Raw genomic sequence first — 26044 nt, 5'->3', positions numbered from 1 at the left:
CAAAACCAGTTTTACAACAAATGCTGAAGGAACTTCTCTAGGCAGGAAACACAAGAGAAGGAAAAGACCTACAATAACAAACCCAAAACAATTAAGAAAATGGTAATAGGAACATACATGTCGATAATCACCTTAAATGTAAATGGATCAAACGCCCCAACCAAAATACATAGACTGGCTGAATGGGTACAAAAACAAGACCCGTATATATGCTGTCTACAAGAGACCCATTTCAGACCTAGGGACACATACAGACTGAAAGTAAGGGAATGGAAAAAGATATTCCATGCAAATGGAAATTGAAAGAAAGCTGGAGTAGCAATTCTCATATCAGACAAAATAGACTTTAAAACAAAGACAATTACAAGAGACAAAGAAGGACACTACATAGTGATCAAGGGATCAATCCAAGAAGAAGATATAAAAATTGTAAATATTTATGCACCCAACATAGGAGCACCTCAATACATAAAGCAAATACTAACAGCCATAAAAGGGGAAATTGACAGTAACACAATCATAGTGGGGATTTTAACACCCCACTTTCACCAATGGACAGATCATCCAAAATGAAAATAAATAAGGAAACACAAGCTTTAAATGATACATTAAACAAGATGGACTTAATTGATATTTATAGGACATTCCACCCAAAAACAACAGAATACACATTTTTCTCAAGTGCTCATGGAACATTCTCCAGGATAGATGATATCTTGGGTCACAAATCAAGCATTGGTAAATTTAAGAAAATTGAAATCGTATCAAGTATGTTTTCCGACCACAACGCTATGAGACTAGATATCAATTACAGGAAAAGATCTGTAAAACATACAAACACATGGAGGCTAAACAATACACTACTAAATAACCAAGGGATCACTGAAGAAATCAAAGAGGAAATCAAAAAATACCTAGAAACAAATGACAATGAAAACACAACAAAGCAAAACCTATGGGCTGCAGCAAAAGCAGTTCTAAGAGGGAAGTTTAGAGAAATACAATCCTACCTGAAGAAACAAGAAACATCTCAAATAAACAACCTAACCTTACACCTAAAGCAATTAGAGAAAGAAGAACAAAAAACCCCCAAAGTTAGCAGAAGGAAAGAAATCATAAAGATCAGATCAGAAATAATTGAAAAAGAAATGAAGGAAACTATAGCAAAGATCAATAAAACATAAAAGCTGGTTCCTTGAGAAAATAAACAAAATTGAAAATCCATTAGCCAGACTCATCAAGAAAAAAAGGAAGACTCAAATCAATAGAATTAGAATTGAAAAAGGAGAAGTAACAACTGACACTGCAGAAATACAAAGGATCATGAGAGATTACTACAAGCAACTCTATGCCAATAAAATTGACAACCTGGAAGAAATGGACAAATTCTTAGAAATGCACAACCTTCTGAGACTGAACCAAGAAGAAGTAGAAAATATAAACAGACCAATCACAAGCACTGAAATTGAAACTGTGATTAAAAATCTTCCAACAAACAAAAGCCCAGGACCAGATGGATTCACAGGCGAATTCTATTAAACATTTAGAGAAGGGCTAACACCTATCCTTCTCAAACTCTTCCAAACTATAGCAGAGGGAGGAACACTCCCAAACTCATTCTACGAGGCAACCATCACCCTGATACCAAAACCAGACTAAGATGACACACAAAAAAGAGAACTACAGGCCAATATCACTGATGAACATAGATGCAAAAATCCTCAACAAAATACTAGCAAATAGGATCCAACAGCACATTAAAAAGATCATACACCATGTCAAGTGGGGTTTATCCCAGGAATGCAAGGATTCTTCACTATATGCAAATCAATCAATGTGATACACCATATTAACAAACTGAAGGAGAAAAACCATATGATCATCTCAATAGATGCAGAGAAAGCTTTCCAGAAAATTCAACACCCATTTATGATAAAAACCCTCCAGAAAGAAGGCAAAGAGGGAACTTACCTCAACATAATTAAGGACATATATGACAAACCCACAGCTAACATGGTTCTCAATGGTGAAACATTGAAACCATTTCCTCTAAGATCAGGAACAAGACAAGATTGTCCACTCTCACCACTATTATTCAACATAGCTTTGGAAGTTTTAGCCACATCAATCACAGAAGAAAAAAGAAATAAAAGGAATCCAAATCAGAAAAGAAGAAGTAAAGCTGTCACTGTTTGTAGATGGCGTGATACTATATGTAGAGAATCCTAAATAAGCTACCAGAAAACTACTAGAGCTAATCAATGAATTTTGTAAAGTAGCAGGATACACAATTAATGTACAGAAATCTCTTGCATCCCTATACACTAATGACAGAATTCTGAATGAGGAATTGAGGAAACACTCCCATTTATCATTGCAACAAAAAGAGTGAAATGCCTAGGAATAAACCTACCTGAGGAGACAAAAGACCTGTATGCAGAAAATTATAAGACACTGATGAAAGAAATTAAAGATGATACAAATAGATGGAGAGATACAGCATGTTCTTGGATTGGAAGAATCAACATTGTGAAAATGACTCTACTACCCAAAGCAATCTACAGATTCAATGCAATCCCTTTCAAACTACCACTGGCATTTTTCACAGAGCTAGAACCAAAAATTTCACGATTTGTATGGAAACTCAAAAGACCCCGAAGAGACAAACAATCTTGAGAAAGAAAAACGGAGCTGGAGGAATCAGGCTCCCTGACTTCAGACTACACTACAAAGCTACAGTAATCAAGACAGTATGGTACTGCCACAAAGACAGAAATACAGATCAATGGAACAGTATAGAAAGCCCAGAGATAAACCCAAGCACATATGGTCACCTTATCTTTGATAAAGGAGGCAAGAATATTACAGTGGAGAGAAGACAGACTCTTCCATAAGTGGTGCTGGGAAAACTGGACAGCTACATGTAAAAGGATGAAATTCGAACACTCCCTAACACCATACACAAAAATAAACTCAAAATGGATTAAAGACCAAAGTGTAAGGCCAGACATTATTAAACTCTTAGAGGAAAACATAGGCAGAACACTCTATGACATAAATCACAGCAAGATCCTTTTTGTCCCACCTCCTAGAGAAATGGAAATAAAAACAAAAATAAACAAATTGGACCTAATGAAACTTAAAAGCTTTCACATGGCAAAGGAAACCATAAACAAGACCAACAGACCACCCTCAGAATTGGCGAAAATATTTGCAAATGAATTAACTAACAAAGCATTAATCTCCAAAATAAACAAGCAGCTCATGCAGCTCAATATCAAAAATGGCCAGAAGACCTAAGTAGACATTTCTACAAAGAAGATATACATATTGCCAACAAGCATATGAAAAGATGCAAGCAGCACTAATCATTAGAGAAAGGCAAATCAAAACTACAATGAGGTATCACCTCACACCAATCAGAATGGCCATCATAAAAAAAATCTACAAACAATAAATGCTGGAGAGGGTGTGGAAAAAAGGGAACCCTCTTGCACTGTTGGTGGGAATGTAAATTGATACAGCCACTATGGAAAACAGTATGGAGGTTCCTTAAACTAAAAATAGAACTACCATATGACCCAGCAATCCCACTACTGGGCATATACCCTGAGAAAACCATAATTCAAAAAGAGTCATGTACCACAATGTTCATTGCAGCTCTATTTACAATAGCCAGGACATGGAAGCAACCTAAGTGTCCATTGACAGATGAATGAATAAAGAAGATGTGGCACATATATACAATGGAATATTAGCCATAAAAAAACCGAAATTGAGTTATTTGTAGTGAGGTGGATGGACCTAGAGACTGTCATACAGAGTGAAGTAAGTCACAAAGAGAAAAAGAAATACCGTATGCTAACACATATATATGGAATCTAAAAAAGAAAAAAGAAAAATGTTTCTGAAGAACCTAGGGGCAGGACAGAAATAAAGACGCAGACATACAGAATGGACTTGAGGACACAGGGAGGGGTCAGTGTAAGCTGGGACGAAGGGAAGAGTGGCATGGACTTATATATACTACCAAATGTAAAATAGATTGCTAGTGGGAAAGAGCCACATGGCACAAGGAGATCAGCTCGGTGCTTTGTGACCACCTAGAGGGGTGGGATAGGGAGGGTGGGAGAGAGACGCAAGATGGAGGAGATATGGGGATATATGTATATGTATAGCTGATTCACTTTGTTATAAAGCAGAAACTAACACACCATTGTAAAGCAATTATACTCCAATAAAGGTGTTTAAAAAATAAAGTAAAATAAATGAAAAGAAAAAAAAATAGTCATGTACCACAATGCTCATTGCAGCTTTATTTACAATAGCCAAGAAATGGAAGCAACATAAGTGTCCATCGACAGACGAATGGATAAAGAAATGTGACACATATATACAGTGGAATATTACTCAGCTATATAAAGAAACAAAATTGAGTTATTTGTAGTGAGGTGGATGGACCTAGAGTCTGTCATACAGAGTGAAGTCAGAAAGAGAAAAACAAATACCGTATGCTAACACAAATATATGGTATTTAAAAAAAAAAAAAAGGTTCTGAAGAACCTAGGGGCACGAAAGGATTTAAGACGCAGACTTGGAGGGTGGACTTGAGGACATGGGGAGGGGGAGGGGTGGGCTGGAACAAGGTGAGAGAGTGGCATGGACATATATATACTACCAAATGTAGAATGGGTGGCTGGTGGGCAGCAACTGCATAGCACAGAGAAATCAACTTGGTGCTTTGTGACCACCTGGAGGGGTGGGATAGGGAGGGTGGGAGGGAGACGCAAGAGGGAGGAAATATGGATATGTGTATACGTATGGCTGATTCACTTTGTTTTACAGCAGAAACTAACACACCACTGAAGAGCAATTATACTCCAATAAAGATGTTGGAAAAAAAAAAAAAGGTAAAAGCTATTAGATATAAAATAAGGTACAAGGATATATTGTACCACATGGGGAGTATAGCCAATATTTTATAATAGCTATAAATGGAGTATAACCTTTAAAAATTGTGAATCACTGTGGTGTATACCTGTAACATATAATATTGTACATCCACTATACTTCAATAAAAAATATTAATCTCATCCAAAAAAAGAAAAAATATAGTGATTTTATACTACCTTTCATTAACCTTTGCTATTTCTTGGGTTTGCTTATATTATTTTGGAATGAAAACCTAGATTATTACTGTTATGGTTTACAACATCCATCCAGTCTTTAAATAATTATATTTTTATATTTGCATATTTCTTCAAAACCATGCTTTTATTGTTCACTGTTAGTTCTTTTAAGCTAAGTCTCTACAGTTCTTGAATTCTTAATTTTGACCCATCCTCAAAGTTCTGTAAACTTTGAGGATTGGCATTTAGCTTCAGGGAGAATAGCTTGATTTGTGTTCTTCTCTAGAATACATGACTTTTTCCTGTTTAAAAAGCCTCAATTCATGTAGGAAGCTTGATTTATCTTTTATAGTCAAGAATTTTGCCTGATATACCTAGGCATGTGTTTCATTTATTTTTAGTGAAGTTTTTAAAGCTTCAAACTTAAATATTTCTTTAGCTTAAAAATTTCTTCTTCTGTCATTTAATTTTTGCTTGTGTTCTCCTGGTTTCATTTCCTGCTTTGGAATTCCTACTTTGTATAACTACATGTTTTGGACTCCTTATTTCTTATCTTTTCTTTCATTATTTTCAATTATTTATTATTTTCCTGTGAATTTTGAGAGAATGCCCAAGTTTTTCTTCAGCTTCATTAATTGGATTTTTTCAGTGTAATATAGGACATTCACTCCTTCATTGGTGGGGGGGTGAACATAGCAAATATATTTCTAATTTTCACCTAGCTTTTCCAGACCTCAGATTTTTCCTTATTCATGACAATCAACCCTCATTCATTTTGGAGATGAAATATCTTCTTGGGTCCTATTGTAAACAAGATTTTAAGTCTTTTTAAATATTTGCTCTTTGATTATGATAAATATATTTTCGTGCAATTTAGTAGAAAAGGATAAGCAGTGCAGGGAAAAGAAAGTGGCAGAATAAATATTTGACAGTACTGTATATTGCAATTTTGAGTACTGGTGTATCTTTTTTAGATTCCAATGTTAATTATGGAGTGTTTTCAATTTTGGCTCTAGTTTCTAACATATCTTCATGGAGAATATGAGACATAAAAGGAAACTTTTTAAAATACAGCAGTGAGAAAAGCTGAGACAGACTAAATGTGTTCCCATAAAGATGGGACATCCTTGCAATGGCACACTATGTAGCCACTTTGATGGTCCATTTATTGACATGGAGAGATGTTTGCCATACACAGTTAGTGCTAAAAGCGATTTTCAAAAACTGATATACAGCTTGATCCTATATTTGTGGGAAAAGTAGCATACATATTAGTCACTGTCACAGGCTGGAGAAAATTGTGATCTTTTTGTTCAGAACAGTTAAATTTGCTAAATCAATACAAACTTGCAGTCAGTAGAGGGCGCAAGGAGAGAGAGAAGGAAGTGAAGTGAAAAAGCTGATGTATGAGTAGGATGAAGGTTTTCATAACATAAAGATTATTCTGATTTCCTTTCCATTCATTTATCCAAGAAAATTTCAAAAAGCTCATAGATGCATAACTGCAGTTTGTCTATTGCTTTTACAGCAAAATGTTTGGCATTATCTAGAGAGTCAAAGCACGTACTTTCAGTGGGTAAAGGGAACAGAAAATAATTGAGTGCCTATTTTGTGCCAGGCACTGACATATACATTATATACTGTGGTCTCCTATGTAGAACATATTTTGATGTTTCATCGGACATTGCAGGCAAATTAACACAGCCTTGATGAGGTTTTGTTTTGTTTTGTTTTTTAATTGTATTTATTTATTTTTGGCTGCGTTGGATCTTCCTTTCTGTGCGAGGGCTTTCTCTAGTTGCGGCGAGTGGGGGCCACTCTTCATCGCGGTGCGCAGGCCTCTCACTATCGCGGCCTCTCTTGTTGCGGAGCACAGGCTCCAGATGCACAGGCTCAGTAGTTGTGGCTCACGGGCCCAGTCGCTCCGCGGCATGTGGGATCCTCCCAGACCAGGGCTTGAACCTGTGTCCCCTGCATTGGCAGGCGGACTCTCAACCACTGCACCACCAGGGAAGCCCCTTGATGAGGTTTTGATTAAAGAAAACGTCTATAAAGCTTAGAGATACTGACAAAATCTGATGGCTACAGATCGCTTTATAGTTTATTAAATGCTTTCAGATTTACTATTTCATTTCATATAACATCCTGTAAAACAGATCCTTCTTTTAAAGATGAAGGCTGAGTGGTTTATGGAGTGTGGTAAAGTTAGAGATTCTCTCAGCAAGGCTTGTGTGTCTGGGCATGCTGATTTCCATATGCTGTCTCTCAAATAATCGAGAAATCTTCAGACATAACACCTTGGACCCATGAAAGAGCCACACGGTATGAGCGATAGTTAATACCAATGCAAATCAAAGAATTTTGGTCCTCCATTATTTTTTACAGGATTTGACATTATAACTCACATCTCTGGCTCCTGGATTAATTAATCTAGCTTTGGTGGTTTCCAAATGCTAATTTGGAGACATGCACTGAAAAATGTGAAAAATAAAAGCAATTTCATGAGGTTATATCCTGTTTTTGTTTTTGCTCTAAAGTATTCTCCCTTTTAAGAAATAATCGTGATTGTGGATGGTGGTACGCTGCTTTTTTTTTTTTTTTTTTTTTTTCTTTAAAGTACTTGTTTTGCAAAAGAAAGCAAGCTCATAGATACAGAGAACAGATTAATGGTTGGTGTGGGGGCAATAGGTGAACTGTTTTGATGTGTTTTTTTGCTTAATTTAAATAAATTGAATTGTTCTTTAAAAAAAAGTTACACCACGTGTGCAGAATCTGGCACAGTTTAGGAATTCCCATCAGTGTTAGCTCCGTCCACAGAGATGCCAGCTGAGACTCACATGGGACCTTTGTCCATGTCTTCCATGACATGACTTTATACTACTTGCCAGTGGTCGGCCCATCCAACTCCCAACTGTCATTTTTCTGAGATAATTTGCCCAGAGTGTGTGAGTGGGAAAAGGGAGAAGAAAGGCAGTCAGGAGGATTCATCCCTAGGGCATCTGGATACAGATCAGATCTCCTCCTATGTTCATGTCATGCAGACTCCATTTAGATACAAAGGGGTGGGACTGGGTTCCTAGGGAGAAATTAAACCTCTTCACTTCTGCCTGGTCTATATGGAGCAGTTCCCTGGTTACCTCCTCCAGGCTTTGTGATTGGTTGGCTGTGGAAGTGAGGGAGGAGGGAAGTAAGCTGCTGATGGAGCTGCAGCAACCCGTAGTAGCAGTCGCAGGCCCTGGGAGGGGGAGGGGAAAGGAGGGCTGAGCAGCACGGGGAAGAAAGAGCCATTTCTCTCCACCGACTGCAAACTCTGTGCTCAGAGCTCACATCTCTCTGGAATCCAGAGGCCTCTTTGGCCAAGGAGTCCACAATGCTGGATATCTTCATCCTGATGTTCTTTGCCATCATAGATCTGCTCATTCTGTCCTACATTTTCTATCTGCTCTAGGGGCTCGCAGCAGTGGCATGGAGGCTGCAGGAGAACAGCTCAGGGCGGGAAGGATGAAGCTGACTGGCCCAGCACCCTGCTTGTGGACGCACCAGTGGATTTTTGCTTCTGGTCATTATTTCGGGTATTGACTCAAAAACAAAACTACAAGAGATCCTGTTTTCCTATGTTTTTCTCAGATGCATTGATGTAGTATTTCCCAGACCACTCTGAAAAGAATGAGAAAGGCCAACTTCTTTCTTAGAGACCTAATTTAAAATACAATTAATATTAAAATGAAAAATAAAACCCACAATATGAAGGATTTTTAGGTAGAATGGGTTGGGAATGGTGTGCATGGAAGGAGGGGCTATTACTTCTTAGTTTTTTCTTCAAGTCAGGTGGTCAAAAAAAGTTTGAAATCCTATATCAGTCTCTCCCTCCTCATTTTACTTTTTTACTGATCTGAGTTCCCAAGGAAACACAGTTTTTGATCAGCAATGAACAATCCTGGATTCTCAGGCTGCCAACCTTTTCAATAAAGCTGTCCATGAGGCTGGTGATGAGGACTTTTCTCACTCATGTTTGAGTTTCCCAACCATGAGAAGACTCCACACGCATTACCATCTGAGGCCACCTGTCTGCCTGCCTGGGTCGGGCAGCAGTGTCCTCGTGTGCCCCACTGAGCAGGGCTGCTGTCCTCTGCCCACAGGCACGCTTCCCCATAAGACCAAGAGAGGCCAGGCTGCTCTGGACCTCAAGATGTTTGGTGGGATCACGCCACCCTATGACAAAAAAAGCAGATGGTGGTTCCTCCTGCCCTTAAGGTTGTGCATCTGAAGCCTATGAAAAAGTTTGCTAACATAGGGTGCCTGGCTCATGAGGTTGGCTGGAAGTCCCAGGCAGTAACAGCTACCCTGGAGGAGAATAGGAAGGAGAAGGCCAAGATCCATTACTGGAAGAAGAAGCAGCTTATGAGGCTGTGGAAGCAGGGCAAAAAGAACAGAGAGAAGAAAATTGACAAATTCACAGAGGTCCTCAAGACCCATGGATTCCTAGTCTGAGCCCAATAAAATTGACTGTTTATTCTTTAAAAAAAAAAAAAAAAAAGCTGTCCATGAGCTCTTCAGATAAACTAGTAGACAGGTACATCCATTCTACAAGTTCTCTAAAATTCTCAAAATAGAAAAATTTTAGTGGCTAATGAGCAGACAAATATCCTCCAGAGCCATCTTCTTACAAACAAATCTCAGAAATCTGCCTAAGATGTTTTAAAAAGAAATTGTAAGAAAAATTTTGGAGCAGGATAATTGTCAATTTGTATGGAAAAAAAAGGTCCTATTCATTGCTCTAAACCATGTGTCATTGTAAAAATACACAGAACTCACTATTTTAAAAACACCTACCACCTCTTTCAGGTGAGATATCCCCAAGCCCTATATTGAAAGGAAATTATTATTTTAAGCTTAAAGAGATGATCATGAAGTATAGAAAAAGCTGGAAAATAAAGATTAGCTGTGATGCATTTAAAAAGTGATGGAATGATTCATGGTAGCTTTCTGACATGGTCAGAAACTGCAAAGAAAATACTAAGAGGGAGTCAGTTAACCTGTGCAGGCTTCAGTGTTCTCAAATTTAAAATGGAAGAGCTAGACTAAATGGTTATCAAGCCCTCTTGCAGACCTAGCAGTACATGTGTTCAGGACTTTTTGACTTGTTTGTATAGTTTTACAATTTGTGAGTGCTTTTGCAGCCTACATGTTTGGGGCATGAAATGGTTAGTGGGAAAGTCCTGGCCGGTTGCAGCTGGAGGAGAGTTGATGGTGGTACACACACACACACACACACAAGCTTGTGCGCGCGTATCAGAGCCCACATTTCCATGCGACAGAGGTTTTTCCCAGCTGAGCTCAACCTGGAAACTAATTCATTCTTCTAAAAGAAGGGAGGGAGATCTATAAACCGGCCCACCACAGCACTGGGAGAGCATGGAGGCAAGAGTGATGGCATGCCCAGGGTGTAAAAGGAAGTCATAAAAGTAGGTAAGCAGAATGAGAGAGAGGTTTTTGAAGGTAATAAATAACTGGAGAGGCATTCCATAGGGTGTATTAGAGGAAAAAATCTTTACAAAGAGTGGATGAGACTCCCTACTAATGCCACACGTTCTGTGCGGTTGCAGATGCAAAACCTGCTAATTTCCTGATACTGATATTAAAGGTCAGGAAACAAGGAAGCCACAGTCCCAGCATAGAACAGAATAGGGCTCAAAGAATGGGTTTGGGTACATCATCCTGAGTATAGGTAAGAACCAACAGGCAAGAGGAACATGAAATAATGTGTTGTATTTGCAATTTGATCTAAGCTGAAGCTGACCCTTCAATGAAAAGGAACCATTGATGGTTTTAACCACAGAACCATGTGGTTAAGTGCACATACTCAGTAGTTTGCTATATTAGTGTCAAGAAGAGGATCTGGAGGATCCTGCAGGCCACAGAACATCAGACAGACCTAGAGCAGAGAAGGCTCCCTTAATCCTGGCTGGGTCTTTATCAGACCCACACAAGTGTATCGGGGGGCAGGGAGTTGAAACTTTAAGGTTTCTATAGTGTGTTGTACAGCATTATGCTTAGTCTTTGTGGCAGTCTCATTCCATATCACAGGTTCAATCAGTTCAACAAAGTTTCTTGTATTTATAGTGTTCCACGTTAAAGAAATCCTCTAGATACTGTTATAAAACATTGTATTGTTTGCACAGACCTGAATTTTCAGTGCTACCCAGACTTTGTGCCTGGAGGATAAAAACATGACAGCAGCATGTTTTCCTCAGGACACGGTGCCTTAACTAGGCTTCTTTCTGCACTTTACACTGTCATAGACCCACTCACATTCCATCCACATACAATCCGAAGGCACAATGCTGATGTTTCCAATGAGGGAAACTGAGGCACAGAGATGCTAATTGATGTGTCCAGAGTCACCACAGTTTAAACCGTAGAGCCAACCAAGATAAGCTAAAATCCAGGTCTTCTGACATCTAGTACTTCAATAAAGTTTTGCTAAGGAAATGTGTATTATATGCCTACTGTGCATCAGGTGCTATGCCTTGGCACAGGGAACACAAGGATACATTTTGCAAACCCCCTACTCTTGAACTCTGAGAATCTCAGAGGAGATAAACAAGCAAGCAGAAACTTTCCACATTATTTGGCTAGGGCTATGATATTTGCAAGTGTAGAGCAGTGTCCTCAACCAGGTACAATTTTGCCCCCCAAGAGACATTTGGCAGTGCGTGAAGACATTTTTGGTTCTCACAGCTCGGGAGTTGCTACTGGCATCTAGTGGGTAGAGCCAAGAATGATGTTAACATCCATCAATGAACAGGACAGCCACCCACAACAAAGAATTATCCAGCCCCAAATGTCAAAAGTGCCTAGGTCGAGACACCCTAGCATAGAGCAATATAAGGACACAGTGGAAGGAAATTCAGGTCTGCCTGGTCCAATGATAGAGGAGGACTTATCAGGGAAGTAGGTGATGCTTGAGGTATCAGGAAAAATGAGTAGACATCATCCTGAGTATAGGTAAGAACCAACAGGCAAGAGGAACATGAAATAGTGTGTTGTATTTGCAATTTGATCTAAGCTGAAGCTGACCCTTCAATGAAAAGGAACCACTGATAGTTTTAACCAGAGAACCATGTGGCTAAGTGCACATACTCAATAGTTTGCTATATTAGTGTCAAGCAGAGGATCTCAAACTTCATTTGGGATATGAATAAAAAATGCAGATTCCTGACCTACCAACATACACACACACCAAACATCCTGATGCAATAATAGAGTAGGTCTAGGTAGAACCCTGAAACACATATTTTTTTTGTAAGTACTCTGTGCAATTCTCATGCGGGTAGTCCAACTCCTCACAGGTATACAGAATATATTTGATGGTGGTAAAATTATACTCCCACCACAAAGAAAACAAAAAGGAATTTCAGAAAGAGAGGAATATATAGACTCATCCTTGTCTCTGCTCTAATCCACAATGTGAGGATCTGAACTGGGTGCTTATATAGGAATCTGTGTTAATGCAAGTCATAAAGCAACACAGCTGCTCCCTTCTGGATTCTGTGACCTGGGACGGGAGAAGCACTAAGGAAGTGCACGCTCCATGTGACACACGCTTGGCAGCCTCTGGGAAGCTCAGTTGCTTCTCCAACTTGAAAAATTCTGTGTCCCAAAGCCTTATTGGTACAGCAGTACCTGCTTCCTGTTCCCAGAGAGACTCACCCTTGGGCTTTCCCACCAGTCTTCCCTAAATCTGGCTGCTCCTGTGTCCTGTCACGTTAAGATGTGAGCTGAGATCTCGGACTTATATCTCATCATGTCAGTCACAGCAGAGTAGGGCTCCACCAGTGGGAATTCTGGCCCCTGATGCTTGCCTTCCAAATTCAACTTGCCATCTATGGCTTAACTGATTTCCTTGGACACTTCTTACTACATTCACTTTGGATCAGCAAGAGTGGAAATTAGTGTGTAAACACTGCAATCCTAGAATTTCTGATTTGAACTGGAGGAAACCTTTGCACTGCAGTCTGTCTCTGAGCCAGATGTCTGCAACTCTCCTCTCAGGGAAATAGATGAATATCCACAGTAAGAGGTCAATGGCTTTGCTGACAGATGCTGCACCAGGGAATATTTTTTTAAAGAGATTTCCTGGTAGCTAGGGTAGTTGTGTTAGCTATTTTCCCAAGTTGTCTCATCTATGTTCTCTGATAATGATATGGGAAATTATAGGACCCCAAATAGGATTTTTAAAATAGAATAAAAGGAGAGAATAGTAAAGAACCTACAGAGGGGACCCTGAGATCTGACAAATGGGAACCTGAGTGGTTGGGTGTCTTGCCTAAGGTCAACAAGAAGGAAAAAAAAGATTCAAACCCAAGTTTCCTCACTTTCAGTTTATGGCTGTTTTCATTGCACAACAAGAGTGTAGAGTCAGAAATGTTAATTTTGTTGTGGAAGTGATCCAAAACCTTACCCTGTAACCCTAGAAAGAAAGAACAAGTTATATCAGAGCTGTAAAGAAGCCTTTCCAAACTAAGTTTAACTTAGAGGATAAATAGAAATAGTCAGGGGAGAGAGGTTCCCCTGAGACCATCGAGCCCCTCAAATTGGAAGTCATCCAAAGATATCGATGGCAGATTTACTGACCAGGCTCAGTGGCCAGTTGGAGTTCAAAGTGGACTTGAAACCCTCAGTGTGCACGATGGAAGAAACATCGTGTTCTCATTCTGTGGCCATGCACTGTCTTGGGATCATTAGTTTTATCAAGTTTTACACTTGCTTTTACAAAGACAATAATGCCCATTTCCTGTATAGTTTACTTAAGTAAACAAGGAGACAGCAAGTTACCATCTCCTTTGTGAAACAAGACTTTAAAATTTTTATCTAAAGAAAGAAAGCAAGGGATCTGTTCTCTGCATTGTTCCATAAGTTCATAAGATAAATAGTTCTAGTTTGACCTCAGTTCAGCTGGGCAAATGGTTCCCTTTCCCACTACCCACCCACGTTGTGAACACCAAAGATTTTTAAGTGGTTAAAAATATTTCCAAACAGTTTCTCGAGCTGATCCTATTCTCATCAATGGGTCACTACAGGGGTTCTGTGGGAAGGTGATTGCATGTTTCTTCTGGCAAAGTAATTTTTTCTAAACCCAAGTTTATTCTGGGGTGAGTGTAAACGCCTATGAGCAACAGAAAACATGCATATCATCTGAACACAGAAACAATAATGCATAGGGATAAACTTTGGAGTCAAACAGGCTTTGGTTCTAGCTCTGGGCTTCACCATCTTCTAAATGGTGACTTCCCAAAACAAGTCCCTAATCTCTTCATTTGTATAATGGGACTGTCTGGCAGCTACATCTTGGATTATTTATGAGTATTAAATGAAATAATAAATCTATAAAAAGTATATAACACAAACTAAATGTTCAATAAATATTTGTTTATTATTAGGTACAGCCTCTTGTTGGGTCTACAGGGTACCCACCATCCAAAGAATACTGGAAAATGCAAATAATAATTGAGTAATTCAATTATAACTGAATAACTAATGTAATTAGCACTAGATAGCTGGACACTTTGAAATTATCCATTTGAAAAATGATCTGAGTTTTCAAGTTTATATCTGATTTCAATATAGAGTCATCCTTTTACTTGTTCATTTATTTGGCAAGAACTTTCCTTACACATATAATTGCTAATACTATCCTTCAGGAACTTATGGGAGATTTTCCAGTCAACATGATCTTGGTAAACCCTAATGTGAAGGCTTGCTTACAATGCATGAGGTCCAAAACAGGACATTTCTAAAGAAATCCATAGTGGACTGGGACTGCTTTTTTTTTTTTTTTTTAAAGCTTTAACTCATGGGGCAACATAAAATTAGCTCTTAATTTTAATAACAGACAAAGGATGTTTCTCCAAATATGAAATGATTGGCACTCTCTATACGAACCCTTGGAGTAGTGATCAATGGGAGGAGAAAACATTTTCATTCCCAGAAAACGTCTTTGAGGTGCCTTTTTCATGCTAGACACTGTACAAAAAGAACTGCATACTTATGTTCTTGTTTTTGAGGAGTTTAAAATTAAACTTTAAAATTGAATCAATATATTATTTTCATATAGTCAGTACATCTAAAGTCTCAAATCTGAATTCTTAAAATATTTATTTCTTGTTCCAGGCAGAAAGTTAGCAATCTCAAATCATGTATGTATATTGCATATGTATCTGCAATTTTGTGTGTTTGCATGAAATGAAGTGAATTATAAATTCAATCATAATTTTAGTGGAAAATTCATCTGTGAGACTATGACAGCATTATTTGGCCACTAAGACAATGCTTCACAAATTAGTAGTCAAGCAGTAATGCCACTTTCTCTAGCATTTGCCTCTCTGTTGGAGAAATGGATAGCAATGCTAACCAAAATAAGTGTATACCCTCCGCACCCTGCCCTCTATTTCTGCTGACAGTATCACCAAGCTATTAATTACTTAGGCTTAAAAACCTTACAAACCCCTCTCCCTTGGTAATTTTACCCTGTGAAATCCATTGCCAACTTTTACCGATTCTACCCATTGTAGTGACTCCCCACTTGTATGCATTTTCCATTATCAGGCCCCCAGCACTCTCATGTGGACATTCACAAAGGTTCTCTAATTTGCACACTTTCTGGCTTCCCCGTTTTGACTCCCCACCCCCAGCACCCTGCCCCCGGCCCTGTGCATCCCAACACTTTAATGCCAGGCTACTACTGACAAAGCACAGAGCCGACCATGCCATCCTATTCAAAACCCACATTGCTCTCAAAATAAAGTCCAAACTCAACCCTGAAGCAATGATCTCACCAGCAACCATTTCCAGTCTTATTTGGACTGCTCCCTGTCTGCCCCATGCTCTCTCAAATTCAGCCACACAGGCTACTCAAAGCTCTCTGCAGATTTTCACTTTTCTGAGCTATGTTTATATATAGGCTGTTCCTTCCAACTAGAATCACCTTCTCTCCTTCCCTACTTACACTGTCAAGTACCAGTCTACCATGAAGATTTCCCTGCCACCTGGACCAGACTGGTTTCATCTTCCAAGGGTCTCCCATAGCTGTTTGGTATTCCCTCTAGCAGAAAGATTACCTGTGGCTTTACTGTCCTAGACTATAAGCTCCCTGAGAGCAGAAATCATGCTTTACTTACTGGTTTCTATACGCTCAACTGGAACATTCAACAAGTTCTTGGCACCCAAAAGGTGTGTAGTAAGTATCAGTGCATCCCAGGCAAGTTAAGGACTTAACACTGCTGAGTTTTAGTTTCCTCACTAGTAAAATAAAAATACAAAGACCTGAGACAGGGTCTGTATATCAGTGGTGCCTATTAGATGATTGATAAGCCTTTTTGTGTTCTCTCCTCTTCAAACTGGATGTATCATGTAGGTTGACTCAGAATGAAGCAACCTGGAGTTAGACCTGGGGATAGTGGTACCCACTACACCCCCATTTCTTTCTCTAAAAACTGGAGATAACAAAATCTACTTGTGAAAATAAACTCAACATTCCTCTTACTTAAGCACAGAGCTTAAAATCTATGGTTTCAACTGAATGTTTCATTATGTGGAGGAGGGCCAGACTGGTGAGCCTATCCCATGCCAGTCATTTCAAGACCAGAGCTACACAACTGGGATATGATGAATCAGGTCAGAAGGTATGTTCTGCTCTATGAATATGGAACAAGAGAAGCTAACTGACCCTTACAGAACATTGTAGATTATTAGCTTTTAGAAAATTTTACTTGTTACAGGGTGGTTTCAAAGCCCCAGGACCAGACTGATGTTGAAACCTAGAAATGTTGTGCTGATCTGGTGTGGATTGGGGTCACACGATGTTTGTGCACATCATTTTATGGACAAGTGACATTTGTCACCAGAGGCTAGGGGGAGATTGTTTCTGTAAAAAGCATAGAAGGGCCCCATATTATCAGGGATCAAGAGGAGGGGCAAAGTGGGGAGGGTACTATTGTCCCTCCCTTTCCTTCTCTGGAAAAGGCAAAAATGGTGGGCTGTACAAGCCCCTGAATACATGATCCATAGCCCAGTAGGGGAAGCTGACCCAAGTGCTGTGCACTTGTCTTGGGAAAGTGTCAGTCCAATTTGCTATAACTCTTTACCTCTGAGCTTCCTCATCTTAGGCCTCCAAAAAAATAATGTACACAAATATAAAGGATTGTGCCAGATACATGGGAATGTTATCATAGCTGTTTTAGTATATACTCAGATTTTTAAACAAGAAAATCAGTTCTTCTCATCTGAGGCCAGAATGACAATTAGTTCTTGATGAAGTGAAAGATAGTTTATTCATCCTTCCCTAAGGTCCCACCGTGTTATTTGATTTCAGCAATTCTGTTTTTTTATGTTTATGCAATCTTTCATAGTGACTCAGAACAAAATGGGTAAGAGAATGGTGACCAGGGTGTACATCTAAAAGATGTGTTTTCCTTTCTATATCTGCGTGGATTTTTATGAGTTTGGGGTACCTTAAAATTGACCAGCAAATAGTAAAATAGTAAAATATAAACTTATATCTGAGGCATACCCATTATTCCACTTGTTACTATCAGATCTCCCTATTTGATGGCCTAGACCTCAAGGAGAAGTGCTTTGGGGCAGGGGTAGGAGTAGAAATAATATGACCTGTTATCCAAAATGAACACACAAACACAGATCACTTTCCAAAATGTCCATGATTTCAGAGCTTAAATGCAGACACACCCTTAAAAGAAGCATTGGAAAGAAGAAAAATTGGCCAGCTTCCCAAATCTCACTGAATCCAATTGGACTGGGTGATGACGGAGATCAAAGGCATGTGGCGACTGGACAGAGAACTGGGAGGAACTGGCATCTTCAGGCCTGCTGAAAATTAGCCAACTCAACCACACCAAGCAAAAGCAAACTGAAAGTAAATATGGGAGAGTAATTGAATGCACATGGGGGTGCTCTTCACAAAATGAAAAGTTTGTGTGTTCCCACAGGAGAAATTTCCAGGTCTTCAACAGCATCGACCCAATGGCAAGAACAAAATAGTACCCTTTCTAATTGAGAAACTGAACACTTTTGGCTTCTACTGAAGGGAAACAGGCAAAATCTCCTCTTGGTCATGGTACTCACGATCTTCCTTGTCTTCCTCCACTTTTATATCTCCCTTCCCTAAATGACTTTGTTTCTGGCTTGTTTCTAAGTAAAACGAGATTTTTTTTTTAATTTGGGGGAATTTTCTCCAGAACAGCAAGTGTTCCTAATTCTGCTTTTTATGATACCTTTGGTGGAAGTTTAGCTCAGTTGCTAAGAGATGTGATTTTCCTCTGTACCACCATTTCCATGGTGCCTTGCCCCCCTCTGATGAACAGCACTGATAAGACCTCTCCTGTGGCTTTAGGGAGAGGGTCCACACAAGGAACCAAATGCCATTTCGCCATCAGTGGATCTCTTCTTCCTTTACTCCTCTTATTACTTGCTTGTTATGGTGAAAAAATTAATTTGCCTTTTCACTCCCCACTGCACATACTCTCCCAACCCCACACCCTCCTAGAAGTATAGAACAAGGATTACAAATTCTTTTCTGCAGGTTCACAGTATTACAGAGGGATAGTATCAGAATGGGGGCTTTGGATAGGGAAAACCTTGAAAACGGAAGCCCGAATGAGGATACAAAGAAAGAAAAACAAAGGAGGACACTCTTTCCAAACTTGGGTCCCTTTTAAAAAAAATACATGGATTCTATTTTCATAGAGGGAAATATGGAAGAAAATACAACAGCACTTAAGGAATTTCCTCTCATCAATTTTTCTCTGGTCCCTTAATTGTGTTTAAGCCTTGGTGAGTACTTTGTTTACAGTCCCTAGCATAGTGATTTGCATCACCGTCTCTGGCTAGCTGTTGGCCTGGCCAGGAGCTGGCAGCTGTGTCAGTCCAATTCTGGCTGGGAAAGGTAAGGATCTTTGCTTTGGTTTTTGAAACTGGGAAAGAAATGTGGAATGTCTTTGGAGGGGTGGGGTGGGGTAGGAGGATGTAGATTTAATTCATGAATTAGAAGCTTTCTGAAAAGTTCTCCAAGCTTAAAGGAATCTCTCGGAGCCTTCTGTTTAAAAAGAACCAGAAAGATTTCGTCTCCCTTCTGAAAGAAGTCTTGCAGAAAGAAGGCTGGTTGCTTTGTGAATGAGATTTTGCATTTGGGGGCAGGTGTCTCTTAAGGCACTCTCAGGAATGTTTAATATCTTATAGGCGCAGAGAGGAGGGAGGAAAAATCATTCAAAGACATCAGGCATTGATCACTAGGAATTCTTTGAATTTTAATTTGAAGAGGTAAGAATCATTTAAAACTGCAGGTGTTCCTGGGTATAATGATAGGTATCTATTCTTCAGATATAATTTCTGCTTTATCCCAAAGCTTTCTACTTCTCTGTATTTATCAGTACAAACCATCAGTTGTCTACTAGCAATCTGAAGATGTGTATCTGGGCAGATGCACATACTCTGAAGAAGAATTAGGGTGAATGTAACATCTGAAGCCTGAAAAGGCTGAGTAAAGCTTGGGTATTAGGAGCCATAACGACAGACCAACCCTGCTCCCAGCGCACAGATGCATTCACTGTCCCTCATTATAAGTTCAGCCAAGAGGTCACCACCAAAAAAAGGTGCCTCTGGCTTCTCTCTGGAAGAAGTTCAAATCATGTACCTTTGACTTTGACAATGGGGGAACATGGTCAACAGGAAAGGGTGATGATATTCAAAGCTTCAGTGGGATTATTGGATTATGCTGGGGAGAAAGCAGCCCCTGCTAGAAAGGAAAGAGGAATTGCCCCCGAAGGCCACAGTTCACAGTGGGAAGACTGCTGTTCTCATAAGGAGCTTCTCACGAACCTCCAATTATGTGGCCCGTGGCCCCCAATATCCCTGTCCTCCCAGGGCATTGCTGGCAAGTGCTGAAATGCCGTGGTTCTAAGTACCCCTTCTCAAACACCAAGTGACAGCACTCCACCTGGAGGATGAATGTGTCCCTTTACATCCCACATTCTTAAAGTCTGAGGACGGTCGTGGCCGAGGCCCTCCAGATACTCATCATCCTCAGCAGGCTGGGCTCCCCCCACTCAGCCAGGCCTCAGGAAATTTTCAACTTTATTTATTTTTAATGAAGAAGCCCTTTGTCTGATTTCCATTCTAGAAAAAAGGACTTCTGGTCCCTCTCCCTTCATTACAAAATCACCAAGGTATTATTTCTAGACAAGGATGGAAAGAGTGGGCTCTCGTAGAACAGAGATGAGATGCCTGAGAATGGCCATGCCCTCCACCAGAAGTTAGAGAAATCTAACAACTCGAGAGAAAGAAGGAAAACAACCCTCTTTCAAGATTTAATTTATATTTGTTGTATTAGTTGTACCAATTAAAAAGATATTATTAAAACTTGTATAGATTAAAAATAGAGGATGGATAACTTTTAGCTACAGAAGTATAGGGATGAACTTATAATAGTCACCCAGTATTATCTCACTTTTCCCTCCAGAAGACAATCTGGGGCTTTAAAATTTTAAATAGCTTATCTGTAAGAAATTCTAAAGCTCTAAGTCCATTTGCAGACAGGGGGTGGGAAACAGACCTTTATTGTTTGAGAGCGTGACATGTCAAACCATATAGGTTTGAATATTTCAAATACCTTGCTCCTTTAAGTGGGTCAAGGATCTGCAGATTGACATCAGCCAGCAGCTTGCTACAGACCTATTAAATCAGAATCTACATTTAACAGCTCCTTACATAATATGTGTGCTCCTTAAAGCCTAGAGTTCAAACCAAGGGTTTCTCTCTGTGTGAACTTTGTCAGATTACTTAACCTCTCTGAGCCTCATTTATAAACTATCTATAAACTCATTTGTAAACTAGTGAGAATTAATGTTATTGCGTGCACCTTGCAGGTGCTGTATAATGACCGTGATGGTAATGATGATTTCAGCATTGCCGAAGTTACTCACTTCCTAGCACAAGTAGTAATCATGTTTAAATCAAAATGACTGTTTTTCCCCCTTAGTCACAAACATTTGTATCTCCCACCCTTGTTCCTAAATGAATTAATATCAAATAAGGGGGGTGGGGTGGGTTAAGCTTCAGATGGCCAGCACACATATATGAAGAAAGAATACTCGGGAAACCTGGGAACATAGATTTTTGCTGGCTTAGAGGCTGGATTCAGCTGCTCGATGACTTCACAGCTGTTCCTCCCGCCCTAAAAGTGTCTATCCCTTCGGCTCTGTCCCCTCAGCTGGGTCTGCAACGCTGACTCTGGGATTTTCTTGTGAAAATGCCTGCTGGGCGGGAGGAAGATCTGGAGGTTGGCTGGGGAAAAAATGAGTAATGCAAAGCAGTGCACTCGGTAAATGCTGCAAGAGAAATAAAAGTAAAAGCTGCCTCCTGTCTCTAGGGACTCTAGAATGATTCTGACTTATCATGTCACTGAGCAGAGCTGGGGGAAGCCAAAACTCGGAATCTGCTGGCAAGGAAAAGAACGAAGAAAAAAAAATGGCAGGGAGGGGCAATCCGGCGGGGGAGGAAATAAAAAGAGAGAGAGGGAAAGACAAGCGTCATTTAGGAAGAGGTAGAGTGAAAGAAAGAGCTCCAGGATCTAAAACCTACCATATAGTATTTTATATCTTTTCTTTTCCCCAGAGGAGATCCCTATCCTGTCACTTTATTGACAGACGTGCTGTTACAGGCTGTCTTCCCAGAGGTCGCAGAAGAAGCTCAGACGCTGCTGTTCCTTCCCTCCCAAGTCCAGTGGTTTCCCTGGTAATGGATTGCTTCTCTCTGAGGTACGGGTCCGTGTAAGTTTTTGGGGGACGGAGCTTCATTTTCAGGTTAGCTGAAGTCTCAGCTTTGGGGTGAAGATTTTTTTTTCTTTCAGACAGAACCTCAAATATCCTTTTACTGGCCTAGCCAGTATTTAAGGTATCATTGAACAGCAGTGATTAATTTGGTGATTAAAAATCCCATGCAAATAGGCAGCTCTAACTTTTAGTTCATTGCACAAGGAGTGATATTTTTGACCTCCCAGAGCAAGGAAGAAACTGTGAGGTTTGATTTGGTGTTGAATTAGTTTTCAGTGGGTGCTTAATATGATCGAAGTATTCATCTCACTGAAATCATCTCCAGTATCTTCCTTTAAATGCTTTCAGTAACTATAACTGCTCAACCTTTTAGCTGCTGGATCACTTCTCGATGGTAAAGGAGAACGACTTACCATGTCTGAGCAAGAGAAGAGTGTTCACTGATTTCTCATAGATGGCGTTTCAACCAGAGGCTTTTGATCAAGAGGCTCAGATTTCACCCTGAAATGTTCAGATTCAAAATATTTAGAAAGATACAGCGCAGCGCAGGAAGATTTTGTACACAGCAGCGTGGGGTAAAAATGAACTTGTAAATCTTTATGCTTATCCAGTCTGCTTATTTTTCTTAAACATGTGGTATATATAATATCAAAATTCCTTGTTGAGTTTAATGGAAAATTTGTGAATTGACAGCTAATTATCGTAATAATATTGATCTTCTCTTTAACATAAAAAAGCACAAAATTTTGTCTAAAAAATTGTTGAATTATTTTTCTTATTTTTCCCTTTTCAAATGGATCAGAGGATATTGCCGCATTTTAGATCACAAATCCTAGCCTTATTGTCCCTGAATTTTTGCCGAACTGCACCCGCATCATGGACCCAGGATGCATGTTTCGCTGTATTTAATAGTTACAACAATAAAGACTTGTTAACTGTCAGTTGATGTAGAAGAACATCATTTGTACGCTGATTGCTGGTCTTGACGTTGCTTTGGTGCACAGCGAATGGGCAATAGTTTGGAAAGAGTGTATGTTATGCCTGGAAACGCCGGCAGAGTCTAGGTTGCTGTGAGCATGGAAGGGACTGTGTGAAGTGTTGTTTATAACGTGTTCTCCTCTTGAATGAGGCTGTTTTGGGATTAAGACTGAGGCTTCTCTGTGTGTTTAGAGGAAAGAAAAGCAATAGACAAAGCAGAAAAGCTTGTAAAACATTTGCAGACCGCCAGAGTGTATTAAGCACTGTAAAGTGCTTCCTGCTTTTTATATCTTCCCTTTCTTTATGGTTCTCTGCTTTTTCTTGCTTTCTTCTCAATGCAAAGAGAATGCAAACAATTAGGAGAAAAATATATTAAAGTTGATTTTCACATGCATCCATGCCTCCTAGAAAAGAACACAGTGGTCTTTCCCCCAGCTCTTTACTCCTACTTGTGGCGCTTACTCTGATGCATTTAACTGGCATCTCCTGTCTTCTCCTCCACAGCTTCCACCCTGGTGAGACCACCCAGGTCTAGTCTGTGAACTCAGCTAGGAGACATACTGTAAAAATGACTGAAGAGCCCATAAAGGAGATCCTGGGAACCCCGAAGTCTCCCAAGCCAGTGGCAATGGAGAAGAGCTCCAATGGTGAAGTCATGGTCACCATGGTCCCCCTGGTCAATGAGATTCAGCTGACAGCCGCCACGGGGGGCGCTGAGCTCTCCTGTTACCGCTGCATCATCCCCTTCGCTGTGGTGGTCCTCATCGCCGGGATAGCGGTCACTGCCGTGGCTTACAGCTTCAATTCCCATGGCTCCATCATCTCCATCTTAGGTCTGGTCCTTCTGTCATTGGGACTTTTTTTGTTAGCCTCCAGCGCCCTGTGCTGGAAGGTGAGACAGAGGAGCAAGAAAGCCAAGAGGCGGGAGAGTCAGACGACTCTCGTGGCAAACCAGAGAAGCTTGTTTGCTTAGGACTGAATGAGACCAAACGGGATGTGTGGTCTGAAGGACCTGCTCTCACTTCGTCAGCCAATGCACCCAGGACTGGTGTGGGAGAGGATGGACTTGGCATTGCCGCAGACCAGAGGCATGGGGGTGGCCTGAGGGTGGAGGATGGATGTGGTTCTCTTCTGTGAGCAATGACTTGTGTCTTCGATGACAAACTTAACTCTAAGGGCTATTTCTCAGACTGAAAAATCAGTTTTTCCTCTACATTAAACATTTTAGGCGTCATGGGAGGTGTGCAGCATTAGACAACATTTGGTTCACCTTGGAAAATAGGCAAGAGAAGATGAGTTCTGGCACACCAGCAACATGCCTCCAAAAGAGATAACCCACGCTATTAGGATGTTATATCATAAAAATGTTCTGCTGAGAGTCTAAACTGCCTTGAACTTTGCATACCCCTGTGAAATTCTGTGATCATTTTTTTTTGCAAAAAGTTGATTCTCTAGCATCTGTTTTATTTTTCACTTTCAGTAACTCATCACTGGTGGTACTTTTCTTAAAAATAAACTAATATTTTTTATGTTTTAACATTGGACAGTTTTTAGATGATCGTAATGCTGTGTCAGAAGTTTAAAAAAAAAAGGTAAAATGTGTAGCTACTCGATGACATGCGGGGATAAATTAATATTAAAATAATCCAATATAGCACTTTTGATGATTTTTATATTAAAGTTTAATGTACATTTTATTCAAAATAATAAATACTCATTGCTGCTGAAACTTCTTAAATGGTTATTTCCATTGTAGTTACTGTTACTGCAGTTCCAGATTGCCCGTCTTTCCTTGCCTCATTGGCAACATCTCAATTGTATTTCTCCAAATGGGCATGTTGCTTCTTCCTAACTTAACTAAAAGATTTTTATTTTTTATCACATCATTTTTTTCACGACTTCTGAAGAATAATATGAATTATGTTTATTCTAAAAGATTTATATGCCATTATAATTAGGAAATCAATGCCTTGGGTCAGGAATTTTATAATGTGTTGTTAAATGTGTGTTACATATTTATCAGATCAGTTGTTAAATATCTGCTTAACATATTTTTGAGCACCAGCTATATACCAGGCATTGTGTAGATTCTCAGGCTGCTTAACTGAGTTGGCAATAATACAATGCAAATAACGTTACTGCTTGAATTCTGTGAATATTGAGCAGCTAGGACTCTATGCCATAACTCTAGCCAGAAAAATCCCCGGTTCATGTCGTTTAAACCATATTAAACTAGAGTGGAAAGGTAGGCACAAAGCCTTTCCTAAACCTTGGAAAAACAAAGCAAAACAAAGCAAGCCTAGCATAGCACTTTCTATGAAAGGCATTCTATCAAGGACTTTAATTAAATGTGGCAGGAGCCCTCTGGCACTGACTGCTCCCTGGTGCTCAGTTGGTTTTGTTAAGGGGAGACACCTTGATGACCTAGTTTCTCCTGGCTTTGAAGGTCAGATGGTGAAAGTCTGGAGTTGAATACAATTATCTTGAACACATGCAGTTGAACACTCCTCTGGATCAAATGCAAGTGTATGGCATTGTGTTTATGACAGCAGGAGGGATACTGTGTTTTGACATGCTTTTTTTTTTTTGCTCAAAGATATCCAAAAGCTCCCCACTGCTTGATGAAGAAATTTCTCAGGTGAGTATTCAAGGTCCTGCTCTGTATGATCCAAACAAATATATCCAGCTTTCATTCTTACTCCAACCCCAAAACTTATGAGGTAGCCAGACCAGACGATTCCCCATTCCTGGATCAGGTTTCACTTTTCCTGCCTCCATGTACGTTCAAACTTCTGTTTTCCCCCCTGCATAATGCCATCCTTTCCCTCTCCAACTCAGACATATCCAAATCCTACTACTCGGTAGAGTCCCAGCTTAAGTGCAACCTCTTCCCAGAGGTTCCCATTTATCTGAAAGGAAATGCTCCTTCAAGAGTCTCTACCTATTTATTCTCTGATGGCAACTTTCATTTTCTACCACGTGAGTACCATAAATGTTTTATCTTCTTCCAAAACTCCTTAGAAGTGCATAACGTGTCATATATTTTTAAACCCCTAATAAACTGTCCTGCACAGATTAGGTACTCAATAA

The 26044-nt window shown here is 39.8% G+C and overlaps 1 protein-coding gene and 1 non-coding gene across 4 annotated transcripts; both read left to right on the top strand.

Moving 5' to 3' along the window:
• Positions 1-9108: 9108 nt before the first annotated feature.
• Positions 9109-9193, top strand: LOC137755728 (small nucleolar RNA Z195/SNORD33/SNORD32 family). Its single transcript, XR_011072110.1, has one exon. It is a non-coding gene; the product is annotated as a small nucleolar RNA Z195/SNORD33/SNORD32 family (small nucleolar RNA).
• Positions 9194-19032: 9839 nt separating this feature from the next.
• Positions 19033-24683, top strand: TMEM100 (transmembrane protein 100). 3 transcript variants are annotated; one of them, XM_068530664.1, is made up of 3 exons: positions 19033-19092; positions 21819-21961; positions 23459-24683. In XM_068530664.1, the coding sequence occupies exon 3, from the start codon at positions 23523-23525 to the stop codon at positions 23925-23927; it is 405 nt and encodes a 134-aa protein (XP_068386765.1). In that variant the 5' UTR covers positions 19033-19092; positions 21819-21961; positions 23459-23522; the 3' UTR covers positions 23928-24683. The 3 variants fall into 3 exon arrangements, with proteins under 3 accessions (XP_068386765.1, XP_068386764.1, XP_068386766.1); XM_068530663.1 differs by lacking the exon at positions 19033-19092 and adding an exon at positions 19384-19466; XM_068530665.1 differs by lacking the exon at positions 19033-19092 and adding an exon at positions 22350-22551 and having other exon boundaries at positions 21704-21961.
• Positions 24684-26044: the final 1361 nt, after the last annotated feature.

This window comes from Eschrichtius robustus, chromosome 20 (genome assembly GCF_028021215.1).
Source record: "Eschrichtius robustus isolate mEscRob2 chromosome 20, mEscRob2.pri, whole genome shotgun sequence".
In the NCBI taxonomy this organism is placed as follows: domain Eukaryota; kingdom Metazoa; phylum Chordata; class Mammalia; order Artiodactyla; family Eschrichtiidae; genus Eschrichtius; species Eschrichtius robustus.
The sequence above is the reverse complement of the archived record's forward strand: the minus strand, read 5'-3'. Positions and strand labels throughout refer to the sequence as shown.

Coding starts and splice junctions, on each gene's coding strand:
- TMEM100 (XM_068530664.1), top strand. CDS start 23,523: ATGACTGAAGAGCCCATAAAGGAGATCCTGGGAACCCCGAAGTCTCCC.